The sequence below is a fragment of the Ochotona princeps genome, chromosome 16 (genome assembly GCF_030435755.1).
Source record: "Ochotona princeps isolate mOchPri1 chromosome 16, mOchPri1.hap1, whole genome shotgun sequence".
Lineage (NCBI taxonomy): Eukaryota > Metazoa > Chordata > Mammalia > Lagomorpha > Ochotonidae > Ochotona > Ochotona princeps.
Window position 1 is genome coordinate 51,586,156 of NC_080847.1, and position 11,941 is coordinate 51,598,096.

The window sequence follows — 11,941 nt, forward strand, 5'->3', positions numbered from 1 at the left end:
TTTGGGCCATCCTCTACTGCTTTTCCGGGTCACATACAGGGAGCCAGGTCAGAAGTGGAGCAGCTGGACTTGAACCTGCGCCTATATGGGCTGCTGGCACCCCGAGCACAAGCTTAAGTCACTTCAGCAAGGTGTGGCCCCAATGATTACTTTTGTTTTTTAAAATTTTTATTGATGTTTACTTTGTTACAAATTCACACTACCTGGGTTTCCACCCAGCAGTGGTGGGGATCTTTAGGACTCCTGTGGCTGGGGCGGGGGGCTCATCTCCTGGGCTGGGGGAGTTGAGAATGACTTACAAAAACACGTGTATAGGGGCCAGCACAGTGGCTCCGTTGGTTAATCCTGAACCCTGCCTCAGGAGCCAGCTGAATTAGTGAAAGGACCTGGGCTTGTGGTGGAGTCCCATGGCCACTGGGGTGGTTATAGTATCCCTGGATAGATGAGCACAAGGCCCAGCATCCCGGGGTGGGGGGACTCCAGTTCCCTTCTGAGGCTGCAGCCGCCTTGCCCCAACTTCTCACAATAACCTCACTGCACAGGGCCTACCGATGGCCCCATTTTATAGACAGAAAAACGGAGGCCCCAGGAGGTCAACTCCCTGGCGTATGTCACAGACAGAATGTAGTGGAGTGCGTCTTCAGAGCCTTGGTCTGAAGGTGGATATTGGTGAGTCTGATTTACTCTGTGAAAATATGCATTTTTTGGGTCCAGTGGCGAGGCCTAGCGGCTAAAGTTCTCGCCTTGAACGCACCAGGATCCCATATGGGCGCCGGTTCTAATCCCAGCAGCTCCACTTCCCTTCCAGCTCCCTGCTTGTGGCCTGGGAAAGCAGTCAAGGATGGCCCAAAGCCTTGGGACCCTGCACACATGTGGGAGATGGGAAGATTCCCGGCTCCGGATCAGCGCACGCCGGCCATTGCGGCCACTTGGGGAGTGAATCATCGGACGGAAGATCTTCCTCTCTGTCTCTCCTCCTCTCTGTATATCTGACTTTGTAATAAAAATAAGTAAATCTTAAAAAAATGCATTTTTTCCTTGTTTTACAGAAAGGTTGGTGGAGGAGGAGGTAGCGCCTGCTGGTTCAATGAGGGTGCAGGTGCAGAACCAGCTCTGTCTGGGTTTGAACCCTGGCTCTGTGGGCTGTTTTCCTGTCGTCCCTGTCGTCCAGCCGTCCTGGTTTATTCTGTATGTGGAGACAGCACTGTTGACTCCTCTCCCACAGGTCTGCTGAGGATGAGGATGGTGTAAGATCGGCACTCCCAGCACATGGTGAGTTCAGGAGCTGTGATAGGAACTGTGATGATGATGGTGATGAAGATGACTGGACCAGGCTGCTCCTAGGGGGTTCTGGGAGCTGTGTGGGAGCTGCACTGTCCGCAGGCAAGGTTACATAATCCCCTAAGGGGGTGACTGTGTCCCTGCTGGTCTGCCTGGGTCTCCCCAAGGAGGAGGCAATGGTGAGGTGCAATTCTAAGGGTGAACTAGGAATCCAGCAACGGAGGAGGAGGCTGGGCTGGTAGCCCCAGCACCCTGAGCCCGGCCTTCCCATCCACCCTCCAAGGGTCCCCTCCCCATGGCATGTCCCCCATCTCCCACCCACTCGTTCCCTCCGTTGGTACCCCAGTGTTTTGTGGAGCCTAAGCTCTCAGCGCCGCCTGCGAATTTCTGTGTGCCCCGCGCGCTGCTGCCGAGGCTCCCGGCCTCCATACGATCTGCACTCGGGTTTCCTGTTTCCCGGAGCTTCAGGCTCCATCCATCCCCTCGTGGCAGCAGCGGTGGCGGCGGCCGCTGGAGAACAGAGACTTAACACTTCCCTACGCTCGTGCCTTTGGTCTTAAGCCCTGTCTTCCTCTCGCCCTGCGAGCCCCGGTGCCCCTCCAGTGCACATTTGTTCCGACTCTGGTCGCCCCCTCGCATCCTGGTCCCACCCCCAACTCCGGAACCCCCATGCCCTTCGCGGTGGAGGTGGGGGGACCTCCGGCGCCAGCCGCCTGACCAGGACAGCTGCAGCCAGGGGGTGGGCTTCCAAATGCCTTCTCTCTGGTCACCTCCTCCCCAGCTGGACGGGGGCTATCAGGAAGTCTCAAGACCCCATCTGCACAGCCGCCTCCCCGTTTCCGATGCTGGGAAATGCTTCCCACCCAGCCCACCCCACCCACCCCTGGACAGGCTCCGGATTGGGGGTGGAGAGGAGGGGGTGCTGGGTAAGGCCAGGCTGGCAGTGATGATGTTGATCCCCTTTCAAGGCCTTGCAAAGAACATTCCGCCTCCTTCCGGGGGTCTCCGCTGCCTCCCTACCAAAGTTTGTGGACCACCCCTCCCTTTCAGCCCCCAGGCTTCCAAAGCAAACTCTGGAGCCCGCGGTTACGAAGAACAGGAAGGACAGCAGGTAGCGAGCGCCCAGGGCTTCCTTTATCCGCAAACTTGGAGCCTCCGAGAAGGGTCATGACCCTCAGGACCCCATCCCACTCCTGCTCTCTCCCCCCCCACACCCCCCTTTCCTGCCTCCCCCGCCGCGCGGCCCCTTTAAGCCCAGAGCCGGCCGGGTCCTCAGTGGCTGCGCGCCGGCAAACGTGTGTGTGTGAGTGCGCGGGGAGGGGGCGGGCGCAGTGTATCCATGGCGACGCGGCGGTGACGTCGCCGGCCGGGGGGCGTGGGCGTCCCGGCCCCGGAGTGCGATATTAACCCGGGAGGCGGCGGCGGGGAGGGGAGAGGCTGTGAGAGGCGAGGCCGGGTGAGGCGGCCAGGGCGGCCCGACGGACGCGGGACGGGACGGGGCAGCGCGGGCGCCGGGAGCCGCGGCCCGGAGTCGGGGCGCTTCGCCCCGGGCCCCCCAGCATGAAGACCCCGGCGGACACAGGTGGGGGCGGGGGCTGCACGTGTGGGGGAGACTTGTTGCCCCAGGAAACCGGGCAGAGAAACTTTGAAGTGGGGGGGTGGGAGCTGAAGGGCTTCAGGGTCTTGCAAGAGATCCTCCGGTTCTGGGGGACCCCCAAGCACTACGAGAACCTGTTGCTTCTCACGGCGCGAACTGGGGTGGTGGGGGTGGGTGCTGCCTGGAACCCGCAATTCTTAGCTCGGGGCCGGAGTGGTGCGGGGCGCTGCGCGCGCTGATCGTCCCTGTGTGGGGTGCGCGGACCCCTCGCCAGCCGGGCTCTCTCCCGTGCCCCCCCGCGCCCACCCCACACACCCGGGATCCCAGGGGGTGGCAGGAGCCCCTTTCCAGCCGCTCCCGTCACGTTGCGCTCCGGGACGTGTGCGTGGCGGGGTGACGGGAGGGGGGGCTGTCCACGGGGCCCGCTAGCCTCGGTTCCGCGCCGCGCGGTCCGGCCCGTGACCTTCACCGGCGGCGCGTGCCCCGCACCGGCTGCTGGGGTAGGATCCGGGCTGCCGTGGGGGTGCGGGGCGTGGGATCCAGGATGGGCTCCGGAGAGGAGGGCGTGGAGTCGGGGAGCCCCCGGGACGCGGGGTCCGTCCCGGCTGCGCCGCCCCTCCCCCGCCCGGCTCCTCGCTCCCCCGCCCGCGCCGAGTCGCAAAGTTCCAAAGCGCAGCCTGAACGTTCGAAAAAGGAACTTTTTGTTTCCGACCTTAGAACGCGCGGCTTTAAGGTGGCTCCGGGGAGACGACAGGGGTGGTGGTGGGGGGGAAGAGACCCTCCTCCCGCGCTCCTCTGGAGCTCTGGCATCGAGGAGGGTGAGGGAGGAGAGCGGGGCGGGGGGTGCTGCCTAGGTTCCCCTGCCCCCCACTTTTCCTGCTGCAGCTCTTCTCTTTCAGCCGGCCGCCTTTTCCCTCCGCCCCTCTTGTCTCTCCTCCGCCAACTTGCTCCTCCTTAAGGGGCCAAGGTTCCCATCCCCCCCATCTGGGCCGGCGGGTGGGGGGCAGCAGGATTAGCCCCCCTTCCGTCCGGACTTTCCTCCCCCCACCCCTTTCCCACCCCCCTTTCTCCCAGCCCCCGCCGCCCCCAGGCTCGCGCGGGCTGGACTTTGCGCGGCGCGCGGGGGGGAGGGGTCCTGGCCGCCCCCTGCCCGTCCACCCCGTCGGAATCCGGCCCGGGGCGGGGACGGGGGAGGGGGAAGGGGGCCGGGCGCCGCTGTTCAAACTTGTTTCCTTCCCCCGGCGGCGGCGGCCGCGGCTAGGGCTCCTGTGTTGCGGGTGTGTGCCCCGACCGGCCCACCCACCCCACCCCACCCCACCCCACCCCACCCACTGTGCACGGCGAGCGGGTGGGGGCGGCTCTTAAAGGGCTGGGAGCCGGCGCCGGGAGGATTGAAGCCTGGAGGGGGCTAGGGGTGGGGCAGGGGTGCCGAGTGCTGTAGGGTCAGTCACGTGCGTCCCACAACTCCCGGGCTGCTGGGCCCTGGGGGCAGCGGGAGCCTCCCCGCGCGCGCTCACGCGTCCAGACAACCCCCGCCTTGTCTGTCCTCCCTGCTCCAGGCCTGCCTCGGCCTGATGGGACTGGCTGGGCTGCTCCCCAACCCGATCTGGGGTCCTAACCGGGTCTGGGTTCTCTGCCTGGGAGTCGGGTGTGAACAGGGGACCTGGAATGGCTTCCCAATCAGTCTGTACAGCTGCCCCCCTGGCCAGCTGCTGCTCGGCCTTCCCTCCGATTCCCCATCTCATCCCTTCCCATCCCATCCCATCCCATCCCATCCCATCCCATCCCATCCCATCCCATCCCATCCCTTCCCTTCCCGGCCCCTCGCTCTTCTGCGGCGGCTGTTTCCCACTTCCTGTTTTCTTCCCGGCTCTGGCGCCATTGAGGGCTGCCTGGAATGGGGGAGGTGGTGGGGGGAGCCCCCACACCCCAGGAGGGCCCGGCTTGTTCTTCCTCTATCATCTCCCCTCCCTTCTAACCCCTTAAAAAAGTTTGGATGGCCACGTGAAGCTGCTGGAGTAGGGGATGCCCAGGAATTCTGCGCCCCCCCAACCCCTTGGCCTCCAGGCTTGCATAGTCTGGAAGAACCCTGTCCCCACCGCTGTGGGAGCCAGGTGTGCCTCTGAGACCTCGCCATCTCAGCCCTTCCTGGCTGTGCTGCAACCACTACAGCAGTTCCTGCAACTCCTGCACCCTTCTCTCCCTGCTTCCCGACCCCCCTGCTCCAGGAGGGGGGTCCTGCACCCCCATACTTCCTCCGTGCATGGCCTGTGTTTCCCTGTGTGAAGCACGTGGACCCGAACACAGCACACTCACACATGTTCCCCTTGCCCGTGCCTGGCTCCCAGCTCCAAGGCCTGCGGGACAGAGCCCCATTGAGACACCCTGACGTCACCCCCCCTCACAAAGCTGGGAACAGGCCCTCGTGTATGCTGTGTCGGATGAGGAAAGCTGGTGCTGGGGTGGGCCTGGGAGTGGGGCAGTGTCCAGGCCCTTGGAGAGGGGGAAGGGTGTGTTTTAGGAAGGGGGACTGATGGGGTCTGGGACAGCTCCCAGCATGCAGCTTGCGGCCTTCCCAGAGCCCCCCACCTCCTTTTCGAGTTCCCTTTGTGTTGCATGTAGTCTCTCTCACTCCCTCTCTTCTGCAAAGTTTATTTTTAGCCTCCTGCTCCCCCGCTCCCAGGACTGTCGCCGCACACGTTGCCTGGTTACCGGGACACGGAGGCTGGGGCTGGTGGGCTGGGAAGGGTGGCTTTAATTTTGGGGGGAGGGTGGAAGGCAGTACACCCACCCCACCCCAAACTGATGCCTCAGAGGTTTCAACACTCGTTACCTTCCCACATGGGGGCTGAAGTGACGATGGTGTGGACGTGGTACTCTGAGTTCGGGAAGAGGGGCAGAAGCTTTTTGGAAGGGGTCATGTGGAGCTGGTGGCATGGTCAGCTGGCATCTTTAGTGGCCAGAGGGGCCTGAGAAAGAGACCCTGGGCTCTTGGACAGGGTGAAGATAATGGGGTGCATCCCTGGAGTCCCAGGAGGAGCCTGGGGCTGTGACTGCTGGGCTCCCAGGCAGAGGGGAGGGGGTGGCGTGGGGGGCTGGCCCAGCCAATGCGGCTGGGCTGCTGGTGCTGGACCCAGAGCCTGCGGCCAGCCGGCCAGCCGCCCAGCCGGCTGCTGTGTTCTCAAGCCCTGAGGGGCTGCTTGGAAGCTGGGATGGCTATCTTAGAGGGTAGTAGGTGGGGCGTGCGGGACTGGCCATCGCCCTGGGGTATCCTGGGTCCCTGTGGGAACAGGGACCATGAGGGATCCCCTGTTGGATTCCAGACTGGGGTAGAGTCTTTGTGGGGGTGGTTAAGGCTCAGGGTTGTCCAGCAGCCTGCCTGGTACTTGCTTCAGCCGTCGACCTAGCCAGGGAGGCTGACTCCCATCCCTTCACACACTCTCTCTCTCACACACACATACACTGCCTGCCCCAGACGTGGGACTCCACCCATCCATGGCTGTCCACCTTGGCCTTCTCTAGTGGCACCAGGGCCCCTGCCTGCCTCCCCCTGCCTTCCTTTCCTCCCCTTTCCCTCCTCCTCCCACCCCTCCATTACCGGCTGCCTGGTGCTGAATTATTGATGGCCCCTGATTACCCGGGGGTTTGGGAAATGACAACAACCGCAGCCCCCCCTCCCTGGCTGCCCACCCCCTCCAGGGACCAGCCAGCCCACCACCAACCTCTACCCAAGGTTAATGCTGGGGGCGGGCAGGCAGGTGGGCAGGGAAGAAGCCAGGAATGAGAAGGCAGAAAGTGGGAAAGCAGGCACCCGCTGCCCGTTCTGTCTCAAGATGGGGTGGGGGGACACCCTGCAGCCAGGATTGGCCGGGGAGAGCAGTGCAGCTCGGAGGGTCCAGGGCTTGGGGGGCCCCTCTCAGACAGTCTGGGTTTCACTCTCCAGGGAAGACAGAGGCCTCTGTGTGTGCAGGCGCTGACCTCATCCTCAGCCAGCCACCCCACCCCTCCTAGTCCTTTTAAGAGAAAAAAAAAATTTCTCCGCTCAGGTCTTGGGGTGGGAGTAAGAGCCCTGGCAGGTCTTGGGGTACAACAGTGCAGATCCTAAGGAAGGTACCATAGGAGATGAGGTAGGGGAGAGGGTGCGGCTGTGTCTGAATGGGAGTTGGGGGGCGCTGCGCCCCAACCCGGCTGGCTGGCCACGTGTGCCCCTTGCTGCCCCTCCTCCACTGGCAGCCCTGCCCGTCGGCCTGGCTTGGTGCCTGGCCCCCTGGCACTGGCCCCGGGACCCGCCGCCGACGGTTTCCTGTTTCTCCCGGTGTCGCCGGAGCAGGCTCCAGCTTTCCCTCCCCCCCCACCTCGCTCCCGCCTAGCCCCTCCACACACAGACAGACACACACTGTCTTCCTGCAACCCAGGTCTTGACTTTGGCTCATGGGACCAGGCTCTGTGGAGGGCATGGCAGGAGGTGGCTGCTGAGATGGGACCTAGGTGCCACCCGCCTACCCCCCGACTGGATACCCTGACCCTAGGGCCACACCCTGCCTCCCCTCCTCAGGGTTCGCCTTCCCGGATTGGGCCTACAAGCCGGAGTCATCCCCCGGCTCCAGACAGATCCAGCTGTGGCACTTCATCCTGGAGCTGCTGCGGAAGGAGGAGTACCAGGGCGTCATCGCCTGGCAGGGGGACTACGGCGAGTTTGTCATCAAGGACCCTGACGAGGTGGCCCGGCTGTGGGGCGTCCGCAAGTGCAAGCCGCAGATGAATTACGACAAGCTGAGCCGGGCGCTGCGGTGAGGAGGGGCTGGGGTCCTTCAACAGGTGTGCATGGCCCCTGTCCATTCTGGGGGGAGGATCGGGAAGCCCCTAACCTGTGGGAACTCGCTGTGGGGTTGGCCCCTGGCCCTTCCCTAGGTTGAGTTGTAGCCCTACTCTGAACTCAATGGCATCATAGAGCCAGTCGCTGTAGTCTGAGCCCAGACCCTGGGACACTGGTGGGACCCTATCCACTCCTGGGCACTGTGTTTGCTTCTCACTGTCCTGTGAGCAGCACCCCACCCCACTGTATGTCGGGGTGCCCAGTGTGGGACCTGGGTCCTGTAGCCTCTCAGACTCAACTCACCTCCCCAGTCGATGGGTGTCTCTACAGCTACTACTACAACAAGCGTATTCTACACAAGACCAAGGGGAAGCGGTTCACCTACAAGTTCAACTTTAACAAACTGGTGCTGGTTAATTACCCTTTTATCGACGTGGGGTTGGCTGGTGAGTGCTGGGCGTGGTGGGTCCGGTGGAGGGGTGGGGTGGGCGGAGGGGAAGGAGAAGGGTGTGTTGGGATGATGTCCAGGCTGGGCCACAAGCCTTCATGCCAACCCTTCCTTTCTCTCCCTAGGAGGTGCGGTGCCCCAGAGTGCCCCACCAGTGCCGTCAGGTGGCGGCCACTTCCGCTTCCCTCCCTCGACGCCCTCCGAGGTGCTGTCCCCCACCGAGGACCCCCGCTCACCACCAGCCTGCTCCTCCTCCTCGTCCTCTCTCTTCTCGGCGGTGGTGGCCCGCCGCCTGGGCCGTGGCTCTGTCAGTGACTGCAGTGATGGCACATCGGAGCTGGAGGAGCCGCTGGGAGATGATCCCCGCGCCCGACCACCTGGGCCTCCAGAGCTGGGGGCCTTCCGAGGGCCGCCCTTGGCCCGCTTGCCCCATGACCCCGGTGTCTTCCGCGTCTACCCTAGGCCCCGGGGTGGCCCTGAGCCCCTGAGCCCCTTCCCTGTGTCACCTTTGGCGGGGCCTGGCTCCCTGCTGCCCCCTCAGCTCTCCCCAGCTCTGCCCATGACGCCCACCCACCTGGCCTACACACCTTCGCCCACGTTGAGCCCCATGTACCCCAGTGGTGGTGGAGGCCCCAGCGGCTCAGCAGGAGGCTCCCACTTCTCCTTCAGCCCCGAGGACATGAAGCGGTATCTGCAGGCGCACACCCAGAGCGTCTACAACTACCACCTCAGCCCCCGCGCCTTCCTGCACTACCCCGGCCTCGTGGTGCCGCAGCCCCAGCGTCCTGACAAGTGCCCGCTGGCGTCCATGGCACCTGAGACTTCGCCGGTCCCCTCCTCATCCTCATCCTCTTCTTCCTCCTCCTCCTCCCCATTCAAGTTTAAGCTCCAGCCACCCCCGCTGGGACGCCGGCAGCGGGCAGCTGGCGAGAAGGCTACTGCGGGCGCTGACAAGGGCGCAGCTGGCGGTGGCAGTAGCAGCAGCAGCGGCAGCAGTGGCAGCAGTAGTGGGCTGGCTGAGGGAGTTGGTGCGTTGGCCCCGCCACCCCTGCCGCCACCGCCACCACCACAGATCAAGGTGGAGCCCATCTCGGAGGGCGAGTCGGAGGAGGTGGAAGTGACTGACATCAGTGATGAGGAGGAGGAAGATGGGGAGGTGTTCAAGACACCCCGTGCCCCACCTGCGCCCCCTAAGCCCGAGCCTGGCGAGGCTTCCTTGGGGGGCGCCCAGTGCATGCCCCTCAAGCTGCGCTTTAAGCGGCGCTGGAGTGAAGACTGTCGCCTGGAGGGGGGTGGCTGTCCTGCAGGGAGCCTGGAGGACGAGGGTGAGGACAAGAAGGTGCGCGGGGAGGGTCCTGGGGAGGCAGGGGGCCCCCTCACGCCCAGGCGGGTGAGCGCTGACCTCCAGCACGCCACAGCCCAGCTATCCCTGGAACATCGAGATTCCTGAGGGCTGTGGCTTGGGGGACCCCAGGGTCTCCTCTTCCCTCCCCCCAAAAGCTTTTGCTGCCTTAACCCCCACCCCCTCACCCCCCAACATACCCGGGAGGTGAGGGCAGCCTCTCTGGGTTTCCCTGTCCCCTCCTTTTTTCTCCTCTACATTTTGTATAAAATTTAATTTTTTTTTAAGTGATGGGGTGGGTGGGTGCCCAGGGCTGGGGACTGTTTCTCCTTGTGGATGTATGAGGTTCAGACACGGTGGTGGGGGGAGGGTGGGAGTTGTGGGGGGTTACCTCCATCGTGGAGGGGAGTTTGTGTTGGAACTGAGGCTTTGGCCTTGGCGCCCAGAATTTTTTTTTTTTTTTACAATCTCTTAGGAAGTCAGAGCCTTCTCCCTCCTCTTCCCTCCCTGGTCTCTGCCTCTTGAACCTGCTCCTCAACTCCAGCCCTACTTTCCCCTTGCCCCTCCAGGGGCCCCCGAGTGCCTGGGTTCCCCATACCCCAACAAGGTGGCAGCAGGGGAGGGACAAATTCTATGATGAACCAAAAATTCTGTTGCTGGTGGGGGAGGGCTGGGTGGGGGGGAAGTAGGGTGAGGGTACCTCCATGGGCCACAAGTGTCTCAAGTGCCTACTGTCCCTGTCCCCACCCTAGCACTGGTCCAACCCCTTTGCCTCCAGCTGCTCCAAGGACTGGCCCCGTGGATGGGGGTGGTGGTAGGGGGGATGGGAAGGGGCTGTCCCAAACCAAACTGGAAGCCCCCCTCTGCCCCCCAGTGGGCCCCTGGGTGGGGTGGGAGGAGTTCTGGTCAAGCCTTATTCTGTATTGAGGGTTGGGGTTGGGGGAGGGGGAGGGAAGTAGGGGGAAACTTCTGGAGAATGTATTCAAAACAATAAAACTTTGGACCTTTGGATGCCCTGGTCTGTGCTGGGGGCCGGGTGCAGCCACGGCTGGGTGACGGCCTTTGGCCATCGGTTGAAGGACGGGCCTGGACTTGCTCTCTAACTGGCTCAGTGGCCAGGGCACCTAACTTCATGTGACTGACCGGGTCCTGGTCATGCCTGGGGAAATGGATGTTTGGAGGTCAAACTGTAGAGTTGAACAAGATCTTGGGGGGACATATTCTGACCATGTGTGTCCCCCTGCCTGTGAGTGCTTACAGGAACCTTGGTGACCTTCTAGTCCAGCCAGTAAGGGCACAAGGGGTTGGCTCCAGTTGTACCTGCTGCTGATTGTCTAACGTGTATGGCCTTGGTGCTGAAGTTAGGGTTCCAATGGGACATGGTGTCTGTTATCCTGTCCAGTCTGGGGAAGGGATGATTTTATGATTCGGGGTGGGCAGTGGTGATGGCTCCAGTTAGGTGACCACGTGGGAAACCTGGCTTGAGATTCTGACTCTTGAGTGTGGCCCAGCCTCAGCTGAAGTAGGTATGCGGGGTGGTGCGTGTGTCGGGGAGGGAGAGGGGGGTGAGCTGTTTTCCAGAGATGGAAGATCCGTCTCTACCTTTCAAACAATAAAGAATTCAAGAACTGCTGTGTTTCAGTTTCTTTCAGTATCTAGGGGCAGCAGCAAGTGGCTTGGCCGCATGGTTTGCTCAGGGGCCCAAAGAATAAGGCTGGTTCAAAAGCACAGGTTCCCTTGAACAACTCGAATTTCTTCCCTAAAGCCAAGATGGCTGGGCTGAGATCAGGGTCTTGGAGATCATAGGATCTGAGAGAAGATGAGCTCATAAAAGTTACAAAGCCAGATTGGAGGAGCCAGGGTCAGGGATGAGACAGATCCCAGGAATCCTGGCTGCAAGTGGCACTCCAGACAGGCCCCACCTCTGCGGTGCAGGTGAGACGCCCGAGGGCTAGAAAGGGAAGGGTTTTTCCCCAAGGCCAGTTGCAAAGGGCCTGGCAGACTGGCTTCATCACCGGGAAACTCCACCCTGTGCAAGCCTGAGTGGGGGTGGCTGGGAGGCCTGCTGACTGGCAACTGCTCCACGCAGAACCTCAGCTCATGCCAGTCCCGGAGTGGGTGGTCCCAGATGATGTGGGCTGGCAGTAAAGACTCCACGGCTGGGCATGTGGGGGTGGGTACTGACAGGAAAGCCAGGCTCCTGGGGCGGCTTGCAGGCAACTGCTCCCTCTCCTGGGTGATGTAAGGCAGTCCCTGGGGTGGGGGCCGCTGGGTTATTTCTAGAAGTTGGGATGAGACATGTCTCCTGGCAACGCGGGGATGCAGCTGAGTTGGTGGTGGGGTGGTGGAGAGGAGGAGATGGCGTCACGGTGGGGATGGAGGCTGAGCCCCTGGCCCCGGGGCCTTCAAAGGACGTTTAACCAGATCTAACGTGGATTTGTGCGTGTCTGGCTTTGC

At 62.7% G+C, this 11,941-nt stretch overlaps 1 protein-coding gene across 1 annotated transcript; it reads left to right on the forward strand.

Moving 5' to 3' along the window:
• The first annotated feature begins 2,695 nt into the window (after nt 1-2,695).
• On the forward strand, nt 2,696-10,495 carry ERF (ETS2 repressor factor). Its single transcript, XM_004597984.2, has 4 exons — nt 2,696-2,863; nt 7,434-7,668; nt 8,025-8,140; nt 8,268-10,495. Exons 1-4 carry the CDS (start codon nt 2,842-2,844, stop codon nt 9,590-9,592), a joined length of 1,698 nt encoding a protein of 565 aa, XP_004598041.2. The 5' UTR covers nt 2,696-2,841; the 3' UTR covers nt 9,593-10,495.
• The last annotated feature ends 1,446 nt before the right edge of the window (nt 10,496-11,941 follow it).

What these genes read in the sequence shown, in the direction of transcription:
- ERF (XM_004597984.2), top strand. Translation starts at nt 2,842, where the DNA reads ATGAAGACCCCGGCGGACACAG. An exon ending in GAAGACCCCGGCGGACACAG is followed by an intron (nt 2,864 to 7,433) that starts GTGGGGGCGGGG and finishes TCCCCTCCTCAG; the next exon opens with GGTTCGCCTTCCCGGATTGG. An exon ending in AAGCTGAGCCGGGCGCTGCG is followed by an intron (nt 7,669 to 8,024) that starts GTGAGGAGGGGC and finishes GTGTCTCTACAG; the next exon opens with CTACTACTACAACAAGCGTA.